Source organism: Ursus americanus, chromosome 12, assembly GCF_024610735.1.
Source record: "Ursus americanus isolate L20-20 chromosome 12, mUrsAme1.1.p, whole genome shotgun sequence".
NCBI classification, from domain to species: Eukaryota; Metazoa; Chordata; class Mammalia; order Carnivora; family Ursidae; genus Ursus; species Ursus americanus.
This window is the reverse complement of record NC_142138.1, coordinates 57,033,922-57,050,493: the sequence shown is the minus strand read 5'-3', so window position 1 is coordinate 57,050,493 and position 16,572 is coordinate 57,033,922. Positions and strand designations below refer to the sequence as shown.

General features: G+C 41.8%; 1 protein-coding gene across 1 annotated transcript in view; it reads right to left on the bottom strand.

Moving 5' to 3' along the window:
• EEIG2 (EEIG family member 2) overlaps positions 1-16,572 on the bottom strand; it is a 76,654-nt gene that overhangs the window by 8,621 nt on the left and 51,461 nt on the right. Inside the window, exons 4-8 of the mRNA XM_045801626.2 lie at positions 16,009-16,125; positions 12,295-12,341; positions 4,017-4,120; positions 362-457; positions 32-218 (exon numbers count right to left, since the gene is read on the bottom strand). Of these exons, the coding sequence (XP_045657582.1) occupies positions 32-218; positions 362-457; positions 4,017-4,120; positions 12,295-12,341; positions 16,009-16,125 (551 nt within the window). The remainder of the gene's footprint in view (positions 1-31; positions 219-361; positions 458-4,016; positions 4,121-12,294; positions 12,342-16,008; positions 16,126-16,572) is intronic.

Genomic DNA, 16,572 nt, shown 5'->3' with positions numbered 1-16,572 from the left:
CTCCCCACTTAAACACAGACCGGAAGGATACCTGTTGAGAAGTTCTGAAGCTGTATCTTCTTTGCTTGTATCAAGATTTGGTTCAGCTATTTTTTGCTCGATTTCATCACACGGCTCCAGAATGCTTTCAATTCCGGTTGATGTGCTTCCCACCGAGGTGTTTCTCCTGTGGCACAGCTCAGAAAAACTGGATGACCGGGAGTGGCACGAGCTATACCCTATCGGAGAAAAGTGCTTTGGATGAAATAACGAATATCAAATACACTGCAGTCAAGCATTCTTCTTCCACACCCCAGCAATTCCACATAACCCTTTAGTGCAGTAAATGTCTAAGGAATTCAACCTCACTGTTAGCCTCTACCTGATACTTTTGACTGCTGGCTTGCATAGCTTGATGTTCTGGAATGTCCACAGGCACCAAGTTCATCTGGAACAGAGGCACTCTTTGTTGAAAGATCTGCAATGTCATAACGCGATGTTACTATGACTGCCGACAAGTCAATGGTCAGTTTGTACTCTCATCTGCAGATTTTATGAAGTGCCAAGTTCATTATCAAGAAAAATTAGTTACAAAGTGAAAGAGACCCTTTTAAATTGGTACAATGTCAACTGCATTGCAAAAAATACAAAAAACTTAAATACCTTAGTTTATTGAAGAAATACAGTTTTTTTCATAAGATTTAACAGCATTCTATCTTAAAACCATTGCAGCTTTTACGTTCGGCATTTCTCTAATAAAAATGAGTTGGATGTATTCTTATACTCACAAAATAGCCAGATTTTTGTGTGCTTTTTGAGGCAATCTTGCTCTCAAAAAATCCATCCCAGCAGTAAACTAAAAAGCACTTTGTTACTTTAATGTTAGTGCTGCTAGTGCTAGGCTATAATTTGGGCAAATGTCTGTGGTTGAAATCAACACAGCATGGAATGTAGCAGTGAGAATAAAAGTTTTCAGGAATTGATTATAGTATTCAGTTTCAAAGTAAATGTACAAAAAAAAAAAAAAACACTCCAAGAAAACAAAACACAAAAGCCCCAAACCAAAAAACAACCCAGTGTCAAAGCCATTACTAGCAGTTCCCTGATAATATGCCTATTCCAGATGCCAATTATGTATTTCCAGAACGAGGTTCCTCAAAATGCAAAACTGCGGCCATTTTCATTAGCGTGAAATATTTGGAAACTAGAACTATTTTTCACTTAGAAGTAAAAGGAAACTAACCGAGTAACACAGCAATTATAGCAGCAGTTCTATAAATGATACTGGATGCAGCCGGACCAAGAAATGCTGCCAAACAAGGAAGCTACTGGAGCGACCTGGCCCTGCTGCAAAGGTTTCTCACTTCTGGACAGGCCATAAGCTATAAATCCAAACCAGCATCCCTTTACAGTGGTCCTAAACACAAAAGTGAGCTATAGCAAGACTGAAACCCAAAGTGTTGGTTCATATCAAGAATTATATAGGACTAACCTTTTACTCTGAGAGTTGGCTCAGATTTTAATTCATCCCTTTATCTGTTGGTTTTCAAAATGTATTCATTCAATATTTATTTATTGAATTATTTATTTATTATTTATTAAGCTGTAATTATTTATTAAGCTGTAACCAAGTCAGGTGCCCAATAATATAATATATAAGATATAGGGGGTACAAAATAAATGCTCAGAGTTTAGAGGTAGAAGTGGTTACAGTACAATGTGGCAAGCACTGAGGAAGAGTTATTAAGAGCTTCAAAGGACAAGTACATTGAACACAACCTGGTAGCGGGGGCAAGACCTCATAGAGGAGGCTAAGTCTAGGTCTTTAACCACACAGAGGAACTCCTTGGCAAGACTTGATGGGGAAAAGCATGCCTGCCTCATTTGCAGAGAGCAGACAGCTACAGTCAGAACATTGGGTAGTTGGGCAGGTATGACTGAAGGGAAAAGAGAGATGAATAGGTGCCTGGTAGTGAGGGACTTTCAATGGGTTTATTTTTATTTATTTATTTTTTAAAAGATTTTATTTATTTATTTGACAGAGAGAGACAGCCAGTGAGAGAGGGAACACAAGCAGGGGGAGTAGGAGAGGAAGAAGCAGGCTTCCCGCGGCAGAGCCTGACACGGGGCTCGATCCCAGAACTCCGGGATCGCACCCTGAGCTGAAGGCAGACGCCTAACGACTGAGTCACCCAGGCGCCCCTCAATGGGTTTAAAGAAGGAAATAATTCAGTGACTTTAAGCAAGGGTGTGATGTGACCAAACCCACATCCTGGCAACAGGATAGGATGGACTGTGCGTGGAAGAGTGAAGGTTTTCACAATAACCCATCTGAGAGTGACAGGTGGCTAGCAGGCACAAGTGGCAGGGCTTGATAGCCGAGTACATGAGTGTGCAAGGATAAGGAGACAGAAGATGTGGGAGGAAGGGTTAGGAAGACTTGGGCCAGGTGTGGGGACCCTGAGGTGCCTGAGGACGCCCGGTCACCATGCAGTGAATTGCTCCTGTGCCCCTGGACATACAAAGACAAGTAAGACCCGATCAGGAAGAACGTGGAGTCTGGCTGAGGAGAAAAAAACAGATGGATTTCAGAATATGGAACATGAAGTGGACCTTCCCAGAAAGCATTTGGAAATGTGCACCTGGAGTTTAGCAGGGAGGTCTGGAGGCAACACAGATTTGTAAATCAAAGTGTTTGATACATATTTACATGATCCATTTACATTTATGTGCTACATCCAAGGGCATGGAGGATACTGCCCAGGAACAGTGAGGGGAGGGAACTGAACTCTGTGGAACATCAGTATTTAAGAGGAAGGTGGAAGAAGATGAAGAGGCCTCCAAGAAGCTAGAGAAGGAAAGGTCAGAGAGGCGGAAGCCAAAGGAAAAGAAGGCTTCAAGAAAGAGTAAATGGTCAAGTCAGGTGAGACCAGAAAAAATGCCCACAGGATTTGATAGTCATGTTACTGGAGACATCAAGACAGGGAAGAAGACAGAAGCCAGGCGGCATATGTATTTAGGAATAAATGCACAGTATATTCTTTCTAGATGTTTGTTTCTAAAAGGTGTGAAAGAGCAAAGGGGAAGATGGAGAAGCAGGGGAGGGGAGGCTGCAGGAAGAAGAGCACGAACCCACAGAAGAGCAGCAGACAGAGGATGTAGGGCCAGTGAGGTGTTTTTTTTTAAACAAAGAATTCAGAATATTTAAATACTGAAGAGAAGGAGCTAATGGAAACATTAAAAGTATGCAAAGGATTCACTGATCCTAAATCAGGAGATGTAGTCCTTATTATCCACAACAAACCTTGTCTTTGCAACTCTAGAAAGGTGGTGAAAATGTTAATCGCATCACTACACCTTTCTTTTCATTCTTTCAAATAATAACCTCGCTCACAAGAAAGAAAGGAAGAGAAGAAAGGAAGCTCCTAAGTCCTTCTTCTTCAGCCAGCTTAACATTTTCCCCACCCTGCTTTTAATTCCTGGAGCAGATTCTGACTGTGGCTGGGGGTCTGCCTGGAGACGTGGCTCTCAAGGTGTGGCCCAGGGCCCAGCAGCATCCGTATCTCCTGGGAACTCAATAACGCGATTTTTAGGCCCCAGCCCCAATCCACCCAATCAAAACCTCTAGCAGCAGGTTTAACAAGCCCACCAGGTGACTCTGATGTACACTCATGTTTGGGGACCACTGACAGAGGAAAAGTGATCCAGGAAGGAGAAGCAACACCTGACAGGTGGCTGGCGGATTGCTGGGCATGTGGAATGGGCAAACTCCTGCGGTACCCCACTACATCTGTAGGGGGCAGAAGTACACAGTGGGAGTGTGTGTCACTGCAACATTTAGCTCTTAATCTGTCAGGGCCTAACATTTTAGACAAATGAAGCACTGGCTTAACCAAAAACTGCATAATTAAAACTCTGCTGATAATTATTGGCCCATTTCATCAAGCCATGTACCCACAGAATTTTAAATCTGGGTGGGACTTTGGGCATCTTTTAGGATGTCAAGTCGTACGAATGAAAAAACCACACACCCATACCTGCTATTCCAAGATGGATTTTGAGAGTCTCTCCACCCTTTCTATCTTCTTCCAGAGACTCAGATTCACCAGCAATTGGTATAGACATCGATGTAGAAGGAGGCCTATAAATAAATATTTCTAAGAATCAGAACTTGATTGATGGGCGAATCTGAAAACTTGAAACAGTGTTAAAGATGGGTTGTAGAGTCAGTACACAGCCTTAGTAAGGTGGCTGCTTCATGTTACCTCTTTGAGGGTGAGCGTAATAAAAATCAACGAATACCGTATGAGCTTCCTCAAAAGTGGAATAAGATTCATGAGGGGAAGAAAGGATTTTTACTCAGCAGAAAATGTGAGACCAGAAAGGGCACTGCCCTCACGGAGTCTGGGAAAGGGAGAGGGGCTCTGTCCGTGCGTCCCCTGCACCATGAGTGGAGGATGCTTCAACCGTCACCTCTCAGATGGCGCAGGGAGGAGTCTGAGGCAGAGGAGGGGCACCAGGCTCCTTTGCATCTGAGGTCGGGGGGGGGGGGTTGTATCACACCTCCCGCTCCAGGTGCCTAAGCTCTCTTGTTGGCTCTGCTAACTTCTTAAATGGTACCCATGGTTTCATCTTTTACCTTCTTCTCTGTAAACAGCTCACCTGCCCCAGGAGGAGTCTGTAAAGAACTCCAGTTGTTTGGATTTGCTTTCAGGCTGGATTCTCTGGGGTAGGTGATGGATAGATTTTCATTGGCTAATTCAAGGCTCCTATCTCCATATGGAAGCTGTGAAGCAGGGAGGGGCAAGTTCGAGTTCTAACAAGAGCCTTTTTTTTTTTTAAATAAAACATCCCTAACCTATTGAGGTTGATAGTCTAGAAAAAAAATCACATCTTCCTAGAGACCATCCCTTGGTGACCTGAGGTAAAATAGAAAGGTGGCTGAAGGGATCATGAAGCTGACCCGCTATGTGGCGATTCTCTTTTTGTTTCTGTTATTTTCTATTTATTGAAATTCAAAACACACTAGCAGAGTACCTCCAAAATAAAGATTAGTAAATAAAACTAAAAAAGTATTTCCAAAATAAAGATGACCAAAAATTAGCCTGAGTATATTAGTTATCTCTTGCTGCTGTAACACATTACCACACACTCAACACAAATTTATTATCTTACATTTCTGTAGGTTAGAGGTCTGACATAGGTTCCACTGGACTCAAATCAAGGGGCTGGCAGGACCACATTCCTCCTTGGAGGCTTTAGGGGAGAATCTGTTTCCTTGTCCACTCCAGCTTCCAAAGACCACCTGCATTCCTTGGCTCATGGCTCCTTCCTCCATCTTTAAGGCCAGAAAGGTTGCATCTCTCTCTGACTGTTCTGTACTTCACATTTTCCTCTGACCCTGACACTCTTTCAATTACCTTTTCCCTTGAATTATACCTCCTCCCTTTAAGGACCCTTGGGATATACTGGGCCCATCTGGGGAACCCAGGATAATCTCCCTATTTGAGGTCAGCCAATTAGTACCTTAATTCCACCTGCCACCTAATTCTCCTTTGCCATTTAACCCAACACATTCAGCTTCTGGGGATTAGGACATAGACATCTCGGGTGGGGGACTAATGCCACACCAATGCCATACATTAAATACACCACAGTTTAATATTTTCGTGACAGTTCAATAATTGTCATTCAGCTGCCTTAATCTACAGAATTTATCTTTTTAATCTATATAAGACATTAAACCGGCCAGATGCAGCAGTAACAAAAAAATGTAAAGCAATATAAAACAAACTGTACATTTCAGAGTAGTGGTTATTTGTGTGCTTATGCTCATATATATATATAGAACTATACATGTATACATGTGTATATGTGTATATACTATGTGTGTACATATGCTATGTGATAATTCTTAAATTCTTACTATATTATCTCAGTAGAATCCCCAGGCTATTCAGGTCCTTGAAGACAGAGACATTTAAGATTGCTATTAAATCTATTTAATTTACAGATTATTTCTATCCTAAGATCTTCTAAATTCCAAAATTGCATATCCTGTTGGGATATTTTCTTTTTTAAAAAAAATTATCTATCTATGTATCTATAACATGAATAGGGTGGAGGATGGGGAGAGGCAGAGGGAGACAAAGAATCTTACGCAGGCTCCACACCCAGCGCAAGCCCAACATTGGGCTTGATCTGAGATCCAGGAGCCTGAGATCATCACCTGAGCCCAAGTCAAGAGTTGGATGCTTAACCAATTGAACCACCCAGGCGCCCCCTGTTGGGAAATTTTCAAGTATGTGTCCTGCAACTACTTTGAGGTCACTGTATCTCCAACTAAAGCCATCCTCTTTTCCCAAATCTGCTTTCTTCTTGTATTCCCCAGCTCCGAATGCCATCACGGTCCATAAAATAACCAAAATTAGAATCCTAGATGCTGCCTCTGGGTCCTTCCTAGTCGCATTTCTCCATATTCAATCAGTTTCCAAATCACACAGATTCTCTCATATTTTTCCTATTCATCATCTCTTCTCAGCCTCCACTAATTACTTCAGTTTGGTCTTCTTTGTACCTTATGACCACAAGAGTCTCCTCACTAGTCTGCGTCCCTCAATCCGTGCTACTGTCACTGTGGTCCTTCTCAAGTGTGCATGTGAACATGTTATTCTTTGATTTAAAACACTTCAGTAGCACCTTCCAGATAAAGCTCAAACTCCTTAGAATGGTAATACAAGGCCCTCTGCAGTCTGGCCTAGACCTATCTCTTCAATTGCCAAAGGCTGGATTTTTAAATAATGTAAAATAATAGTGGGGAAAAAAAACCCAATCCTGCATTCAATATTCCATAAGAAAAATAATATGCAGAACAAATACACTTACAAAGAATGGAGTCTACAGTCACAGTCATTAATCATTGATGATGACTCAGGCCCGCCTGTCCTATCTTTTTAATGCCAGGTCCTTTGTTCTTCCTTTCACAGGTGGCCTGATTATAGTGTCTCTGTCCCTCCACCTCTTGGACCCGTTCTCCAGCCTTCAGAGCTCCCAGCCTGTGGCCTCTTCCCCTTCTCCCCCTCTCTCAGTCTCCCTTGGGCTCTGCCCTTTCCTGTCCAGCCTGACTTCAGGGCCACAACACTTTTAGCAATACATTCCATTTGGCACCCCTTGTTCTGTAGTCTCCAAAACCTTGCAGAGCCCCAACCCTGGATAATTTTAGCCTTCTTCATTAACTGCTCAAATACTGGGGCAACTAAGCATTATGGAGAAAATTCAATATCCATGGGGAATGAATGATATTAAGGCAAATTTACAATCTATAATCTTAGCTGGGCCTTGGCAGCTCTCTGAAGTCTCCCTAGACAACTCAGTCATGTTGAATAAATAATCACTGAGTGCTTAGTATGTGTCAGTTTTTATTCTATTACCCCTTTTTGTTCTGAAAATGTTTTTGTATCCATTATCAGAAATTGTTTAATATAGCTCAATTACAGAACGAAAGAGACGAGATTTTAATTTCAGAGTAATGTTTAGAGTATGTGAAAAATGACCTAAAATGACAATACTACATACTTGGTATTCATGCCCTGTAACAATGCCAGAAATTTATGCAAGCCATTTTCTTTTCCTAGAGTGTCCTTACCCACCTCCTCTGCTTCGTAATTTCCTATTCATCCTCTAAAAGTTAGCTCAGTGTCACCCGCCCTCAGTGAACACTTTCCCGGCTTTTATGTAAAAGTAGTTAGGGACTCTCTCCTTTATGCCTTGAGAGCATCATATGTTCTGTGTCCATCTCCCAAATAAACAGTGACTCCTTCAGGGGCTGGTCTTAACTTAGTTTGGTAAGTGTTAGCGCAAGGTAGACAAGTAATGCACACGTACTGAATAGATGAGTGAATCCTGGGACCCTGGACAAATTAGTTCCTTAACCTCAAGGTCCTCACTTAAAAAATATGGACAGGGGCGCCTGGGTGGCGTAGTCGTTAAGTGTCTGCCCTCGGCTCAGGGCATGGTCCCGGCGTTTTGGGATCGAGCCCCACATCCGGCTCCCTGCTCCACTGGGAGCCTGCTTCTTCCTCTCCCACTCCCCCTGCTTGTGTTCCCTCTCTCGCTGGCTGTCTCTCTCTCTGTCAAATAAATAAATAAAATCTTTAAAGAAAATATGGATAATGCATCACAGAGTTGTCTCAAGAATTAAACTGGGAGACAATACTAGTCATTAAATCATTCTGACAAACAGTAATTTCCTTCCTTCTAGAATATGAATGCTCCAGAGCCCTAGCTACTCAAGAGGATTACATCATCCCTAGATCTGCTTTACCACCAAACTGTCAGGTGCCAGTGGAGCATAAGATTTCTCTCTCGAAATATCCTTTTTCTTTATTAGCACTAGGGTTGGCTTTCCTTTCAGCCAGTTTCATTCTTTCACAAGAGTTGGTGGGTATTTGATGAGTTGCAGAGAACTATAAAACAGAGTTTAGGGCAGGTAGTTAGGAGCCTGACTTTCCAGCTGTCTTATGTATAAATACAGGCTTATGGTATGAAATTTGTCTTTCAGAAAAATAATCCAAGCCATGTTACAGATCCTCTGCTCATAAAATATCAAAGCTAGAATTTAAAGCTGAGAATGCTAAATATCTGCTGTATTCTTGTTAGTTTCTCTAGTAGGTTTTTAAAAACTTTATATTATGAAAAATTCAAAGACCGACAAAAGCCAAGAGAAGAGTAGAAAGAGCCTCCCCAGCAGTTAGTTACTTACAACTAGGTCTTACAGACGAATATTCAGTCGTGTCACGCAACTGCTTTGTGCCTTTGTTTCCTCATTCATAAGATGAGAACGTGGATTATATAATACTTTTAAAATTGGCTTTGTGAAGCTCCCTTAGAGACTTCAGGGGTAGTAAGGTACTATGTCTTTTTGCCCCTCCATAGAAAAAATGTTATATACTGGGATTCACCATACATTTGAGCAGAAGGACTTTGTGGCTAAATATTCTGAAAAAAAAATCACTGGACTAGACAACTTCTAACATTCTTTTCAGCTCTCAAGCATTGTGATTTTACATTTCTGATATATACTGAAATACACCCTAGTAAAAATAATTTACTTTTTACATCTTGTTTAAACACTTTCCTATTCAGTCCATACTCAGCATGTGTAAGTGCATGGATGTGTTAGAACTGCCCTTTTTCCACTGACAAGTGTACGATTTCAGATATTCAGAGAAAAGAGAAAATAAATATTGGGGGTTTGGTTTTCCCGAGAAATACGCTTATGTATCTTGGGATTAGGTAAGGTCTGTTTATTCTAATGAGTTATAAACATCTTTCTCTATAAATATAAACTCTAGACTGTCAGATTCACATTCCTGGAGATAGTACAGAACATAAGATGATCTATTTTTGAGCTCTTTAGTATTTGAGTTGCACAAATAGAGAGATAAAATGGTAGAGAAGGCCAGAAAGGGAATATTTATAAGTTCACGAGAAGGAATGATGAATTCCTTTTCTTCGACTTAGTTTTGCTGCTCATTTTCCCATTTCACCCTAAGCTGATTCCACTAGAAAAACACTGTTACCTAAGAAGTCAAATACAGTATAGCAATAATTGTTTAGTCCTAAGAGAGCAGGATATAAAGAAATAAGCCAGGAAATTATGGTTTGAGAGATGACAACACAGGAAGGATAAGTTACAGTAAAAGGCATAGTTTAATCAATAATTGAGTTTTACAAAAATATGTATTTTCATCTTTACAAAACACTGTAAATAGGGAACTGTATAGACATCACTATTAAAAATTTTTTAAAAAATTTATTTTAGAGTAAAAGAGTGGGGTGGGAGGGGCTGAGGGAGAGGGAGAGAGATATCTCAAGCAGACTCCCCACTGAGCAGAGCCTGATACCGGGCTTGATCTCATGACCCTGAGATCATGACCTGAGACAAAATCAAGAGTCAGACATTCAACTGACTGAGCCACCCAGGTGCCCCTGGACATTACTATTAAAAACATGAAGTTGATGCACAGGGAAATAGTTAAGGTTTTCTTTTCTAAATATATTTTTCTCAGATATTTAAATAATACATAATTAACTTTCTTTTCTAATTGTCTTCAATTGCCAGTGAGCAATCCTATTGCCTTTTCCCATTCTGTTCACTCTCCTACACTCTGAGAGGACTTTTACATATCTTTCCTCAAACCCCCACCTCCATCTTTCCCATCCCCACTCTTCAGTGATCATCTTGTTTCCTATTTCACTAAGAAATCAGAAACAATTTGAAAAGAACTTCTATTTGCTTCCACTTTTCATATGCCTGCATCTGAAGCCATATTCCCTGCCTTCATTCCTCTTGACAATTCAAGGACGCTGTCTAGCTGCTGTCCTTTTTCTCTTCTGTACCACATCTCTCCTTCTCTGTTGAACCACTCATATCACTACATAAATATGCTGAACTATCTCCCACCTTAAAAAAACCTCAAAGACCTGCCTTGACCCTATATCCTTTTTATTTGTAACTCCATTTTCTGTTCCTTTTTTTGCAGCAAAATTCCTCATAAGAATTATTTATATTGTCTCCAATTTTTCTCCTCCCAAACCCTAACTCACTCCAATAAGGGGGCAGGCTCAGAGCATTCTACCGAAGTGCTTGTTAAAGGCACCAATGGTCTCTGTACTGCAGATCCAAAGGTCAGTTCTCAGTCCTCACCTTTCACGATCCACTTCCACGGTGTGGGACAGAGCCAACTCTCTCCTTTTTGAAACACGTCCTTCACTTGGTTTTCAGGACACTCCTCTTCCTCCTCTCTCACAGTTGCTCCTTTGCTGGTTCTTCCCTTTCTCCCCGATCTCCAACACACTGGAGTGTTCCACTCCTTAGTCTGTGGTTTTTTCTTTATTTATGCTCACTCCCTCTGGGTCATTTAATCAAATCTCATGGCTTTAACTATTATGTGCTGAAGACGTCATGATTTCCAAATTGATATCTCCAGCCGGGCCTCCCCAGTGAACTCTGCAGTGCCATATCCAACTGCCTGCTTGATGTGCCTGGCTGGGTGTTAAACAGGGATCGCCAGCATAATACGTCCAACACCCAAGCTCCCAACCTCCACCTGTTCCTCTTAGAGGCTCTCTCATTTCAATAAATGAGTTACTCAGGCCTTAAACCTTGGACTACTGAAACAGCCTCCTAACTCATCTTCCTATTTCTGCCCTTGCTCCCCTTGTTGTTCCTACAAATGGTCTATTCTCTATCTAGAAGCCATAAGTCAAGATAATTTTATTCCCCTGCTCTAAACCCTCCAGTAGCTTTCTATCTCACTCAGGTTATAAGTGGCTGAGGAGACTCTTTATCATCTGATCCCATTTCCTATTCCCGCCCCACCAATTCTCTCTGTTCTGAGACATACTGGTCTCCCGGCAGCCCCTTGGACATGCCAAACACACTCCTCCCTGAGGCCTTTGTCCCTGTTTCCTCTATCTCAAATGCTCTTTCCCCAAATATCTGCATGGCGTGCTTCCCACCTCCTACAGGTCTCTGCTCAAATACCATCTCTGCCAGGGAAGACATTCTTGACTACTCTCTATAAAACAGCAGCCTTTCTCCCCACCATGCTCTCCTACCCTGCATTATTTTTCTCCAAAGCACTCATCGCCATCTTTATATTATATATTTATTTCTTAGCTTATTGTTTTCCTCTTAAGAATATGTGCTCCAAGGGGCGCCTGGGTGGCGCAGTTATTAAGCGTCTGCCTTCAGCTCTGGGCGTGATCCCAGCGTTCTAGGATTGAGCCCCATATCAGGCTCCTCCGCTATGAGCCTGCTTCTTCCTCTCCCACTCCCCCTGCTTGTGTTCCCTCTCTCGCTGGCTGTCTCTATCTCTGTTAAATAAATTAATAAAATCTTAAAAAAAAAAAAGAATATGTGCTCCAAGAGGTCAGGGACTTGGTCTTTTTTTTTTTTCACTGCTGTTTCTCTCGTGTCTAGAACAGGGCCTAGCACATGGTGGCACTTAACAGGTATTTGTTGAAGAAATGACTAAGTCCACAGAGATCAAATTAAAAAATTTAATTTGTGTAGTTTCACCCAAAACTTGAAGATCATAAAAGATCGACAGCTTAAATTATTTTAGAGTGTGGGGAGCTCGTTTGGCAAAGGGTTAATAGTAATTTCTATGTGGGTCAGGCAGTCTCCTAGGAAAAGAACAGTCCCTTCACTGGTAAACACTACAAAATACAAATGTAAAAATTTAAACAAAAAAATAAATCACTATTATACTTTTGGATAAATAATTCATCTACTGAGCATCAACTTACGTTTTAAAACACGGGTCGCCAGACATCAGCTGCATACTGATCAAAACCTGGGTATTAGAAAAAGAAATCTGATTATAAAAGTTCCCTTGAGAGGAGAAGCCATGTTCTGCAAATCCACGCATCCTAAACAGAACCTAGGCCAGTATTTCCTATTTAGAGATTATTCAATAAAACGACTGCTGAACTGGGTTATATCCAGTATTAAATTGCTGCTTTATACAGACCATTTGTCAACATTTAAAACTTCGTACTGGCAAAAATCGGTGTGGGAAAGGTGGAAACGGAGAGCAAATGCTGCACTAGTGACAGCCCCGCAGGCGTGCGCTGGGCGCGCTGGTCTCCTCTATGTCTTTGCTCCCAGATTCCTGTGGTGCTTGAGCGGCTGGAATGTTTCCCTCCGACGTGCCATGTTGACGCTTCAAGAGGGCCCTGAGGTGGCTTGTGAGAGCAGAATGCTCCGGCCTTTGCTCCAGCTTTAGGACAGAATTTGAGGCTTGGCTAATGCTTTCTGAAATGCTGCTCTCTCTCCTTTTGCTGACTGTCTTTTAAGACCGAGCCACAGGATCTTGTTACGTTCTACCGGGAATAACGGTAACAGCAGTAATAATGACAACATTAACAGCAATCGTGATTTGAGAATTATGTGCCAGGCATAAGCTAAGTGTTGGATACTGCATGATTTCATTTAGTATTCAAACCTCCTATGAGAGGCTGATACTTTCCTTTTAAGCTCAGGAGATGAAGTGATATTTTCAAGGTCAGGTAGCTAATAAAGGGCAGAGCTGAGATTCGAAACTAGGACCGCATAATACTGGAACTCACGGGCTTTATGAAGAAGAGAATATTTATATATGTGCATATTTTCTACCTAGTGGCTGACACGTATCCTAATAGAACCTCATTTCTTTCTTATTTCTTCACCCCAATGCCTCCACTATGGTTTTTTCTCTTGGAGCGCTACACTTATTAAATGTGGGACCTGGGCGGGCTGTGCTGGCATCCTTATCCCTCCGCTTTCATACAACTCCACAGTCTGGTTTCTAACTACATCAAAACAGCACTCTTCAATATCCTAAATGTCTCAGAAGGGATGGAGATGGTATCTTTTAAGATATTGTGTGGGGAAGCAGAACAGAGTGTGGGATAGTGGTTGGAGGAGGTGAGAAGTGGTTTTTGTTTGTTTTAAATACAGTAGATATGACAGCTGTTTCTTCATATGTTAATGAGGATGATTCACTGGAGACAGAGATAATTAGGGGAAAGGATAGTCCAAGTGGCAAAGCTCTTGATTAGGCAAGCTTTGGACTCTAGCACCTAAGAGGAAGGAGTGACTTCTGACAGGGAGAGGGACATTTCCTTCATTGTAACGTGGGCACAAGGGATAAGAGGGCTGGAGAGACAGGAAGAACTGTAAATTCTGCAACAGGAAGACGAGGGAATTTGAATTTAATGACTTCTGTTTTCTCCATAAAGGATACAGTAAGACCACTAGCTGAAAACAAGAGTGGTGTGTGGAGATACGAGGCCAAAGAAGGTATAAAATAGAGTATATCTAGGAAACTGGGAAAGGACGCTCACAAAAGAAATACAGTTGCTTGATGGTGGTAAGCAAGGCTGTAGGAACGGCCGCTGGATGGTTGTGTGACCTTCTCCAGCAACGTTCGGCAACTAGGATGCAGGCCCAGAGCGGACAGTTGAAGTTGAGTTTGATTGGGGTTGGGGATTCGCCAGGGGAGAGCAACGAGGGAGATGGGCGAAGAAGCAAGGAGTGTTTTTAAGCATAGGAGAATCATGGGTTATGGAATCTAAGCTGAATAAAGAGGGAAGTGGAAGCAAGTGGAGGCTGGTAGAGAGTGAGAGAACAGTAAGGTGAAGGATGGCTAAGTAGGACAGCTAAGTGAGCAGTAGACCAAGAGGACTGGAAACAAAAGAGACAGTGGTAGCAGAGGGTAATACTGATGGTGAAGTTTCTACAGATAGAAAAGTCTAGAGTTTGGCCAAGGGGGGAGGCACTGAGATGAAGAAAAAGAAAAGGTTGCTGGAGAAGGGTAGTGTAAGGAACGGGGAGCCCTCAGGCACATAAAAGATTAGCTAGAGGGAGAGAATGCACAGAGAAGACAGTCCAGAAGGACAGATCACCCACCAGATGGTGAAGCCACCAAATCATGATGACAGAAGGGATGGAAAGAGAAACTGTGAGCAAGGAGTTAAGTCACTGATGAGCAGGAGAGAGAAGGTAACTAGGTGGCCAGGAGATGACAGAGCTCAGGCAGGGACAGAGTATGAGAGCTGAATGGTATGATCTATAAAAGAGTAAGTTATAGGGTGTCTGAGTGGCTCAGTCAGCTGAGTGTCTGACTCTTGGTTTTAGCTCAGGTCAGGATCTCAGGGTTGTGAGATCGAGCCCCACATTTGGCTCTGCAGTCAGTGGGGAGTCTGCTTGAGATTTTCTTTCTCTCTCTCTGTCCCTCCCCCCACTGGTGTGTGTACGCTCTTGTGCTCTAAAGTTAAAAAGAAAAAAAAAAAGAGTAAGTTCTTTGTAGGACCAAGTGGGAGAGATGGTCTGAAAGGATCAATGGGGAGCCAGAAGGAAACTATTCCAGGAGCTGGCCCTAAGGATGGGGTGAAGATGGGAGAGTCTGAAATTAGAAAGTTATTTCAATTCCCAATGAAAACACTGTAATTCAGAGAAGGATTACCAATCTTCTTATACTGCAAATATGAAGAAACTGAATTTAGTGGCTTGAGATCAGTCTAAGAACAACAGTGCAGTCTGTTCCTTCTGGTGCTTAGACAGCATGGTAACATGAAAAGACCACTAACCACACGGCAGAAGATACGCATTCTGGTCTCTGCTCTGCCACCGATGACTTTAGTGAGACACTTAGCCTGAGTCTCAGCTTCTTCATGTATAAGACAGAGAGAATCTACCCCACCTACTATCCAATATCGTTTATGTCACACAGGTATATGCACGTGCTCTGAAATTTGTTATATTTACCGAAAACAAAGTTTGAAAACTGTAGGTATAGGGTAACTCTTTGCTCCACTAACTTCTGACCATCCAGTTTTTATTCTGAATTATTTTCCTTTCTTATCATTAGATAACTTACCATCGTGGGGTAACCTAACTAAAATACTGCAGAAGGGTTGTCCAGTGAGTCTTACTCGGTACAAGGCACTTTACAAACATTTTTTCAACTGGTCTCATTTAATACCCCCAAGCAACTCTCTGACGTGTATGTTCTCTCCGAGGCCATGAGAATAGGGGGTGGTACTTGGAAACAACAGGGCAGATGCCTAAAGTAAGTTCCACCTGTCAGTTTACTAGTTCCAGGAAAGCCCAGTGACTTCTCTGCGCCCACCACAGCTGCTTGGGAAGTCAGTTTTTGGGAGTGATGAAGCAATTTTAAGGTATTCACTCATCATGCCCCTTACTCTCAATAAGCCCTTATGCTGTAGCAGTTGTATGCACTATTCCCTGAATGTTCACAGCCCCAGAAACACCTTAGGATCATGAAGGTGAACAACTGTTACTTTTCACTGCTTCTGTGATTTGGGTAGCTCTCCCCCTTAGATGGTGAGTATTTCAGTGTTGTGTTCAGCTTATGATCTCAATACGGATTCCTATCTTGCCCTTGACTGTATATACCTATGCTTATTTAAAGGCAGAGATTCTCATTTGTTGACATGTAAATCTCAAAACGTGCTTACTTTAAGAATGGAATTATCCTGTCTTGTATTTTTGGTATCGTAGCCTTCCAGTAAACAGCGACGAGTGGTATTTCCCGATCCAGCAAACTCTGCCAGGTTTAGATCTGCAAAGCCCAGCTATGAAAAGAAAGGGAATTATATTAATAGAATATCTAGTAGGCTCCTATCATATTCTTCTTGAAATAAACATTTAACCCATGTTCTAGACAAGTTTTCTCAAAGTTCAGTCATTTGTAATTTTGGCCATCTTAACAATATCTGCTCTATTATTTGCTCAATGTGTGCCTTTAGATTGGCTCGCTTCTTTTGTAAAAATGTATTACCTATTCTATTCTTAAGTAATGCGATCTCTGAAATCACAGATTTGATGTGCTAAATATATAATTTCTTTCTGTACACATTAAAATACATAACCTTTGAAGTAAAAATAATGTTTATCAAACAATTAAAATCGTTGCAAGTAGCAGTGGTACTCACCCCACCCACACTGTGGGAAATAGCAGAGACCAATCACGATCATTTGCATATTCATAAAGAAAACTGATCAGACTTTCTTCTCCCTAT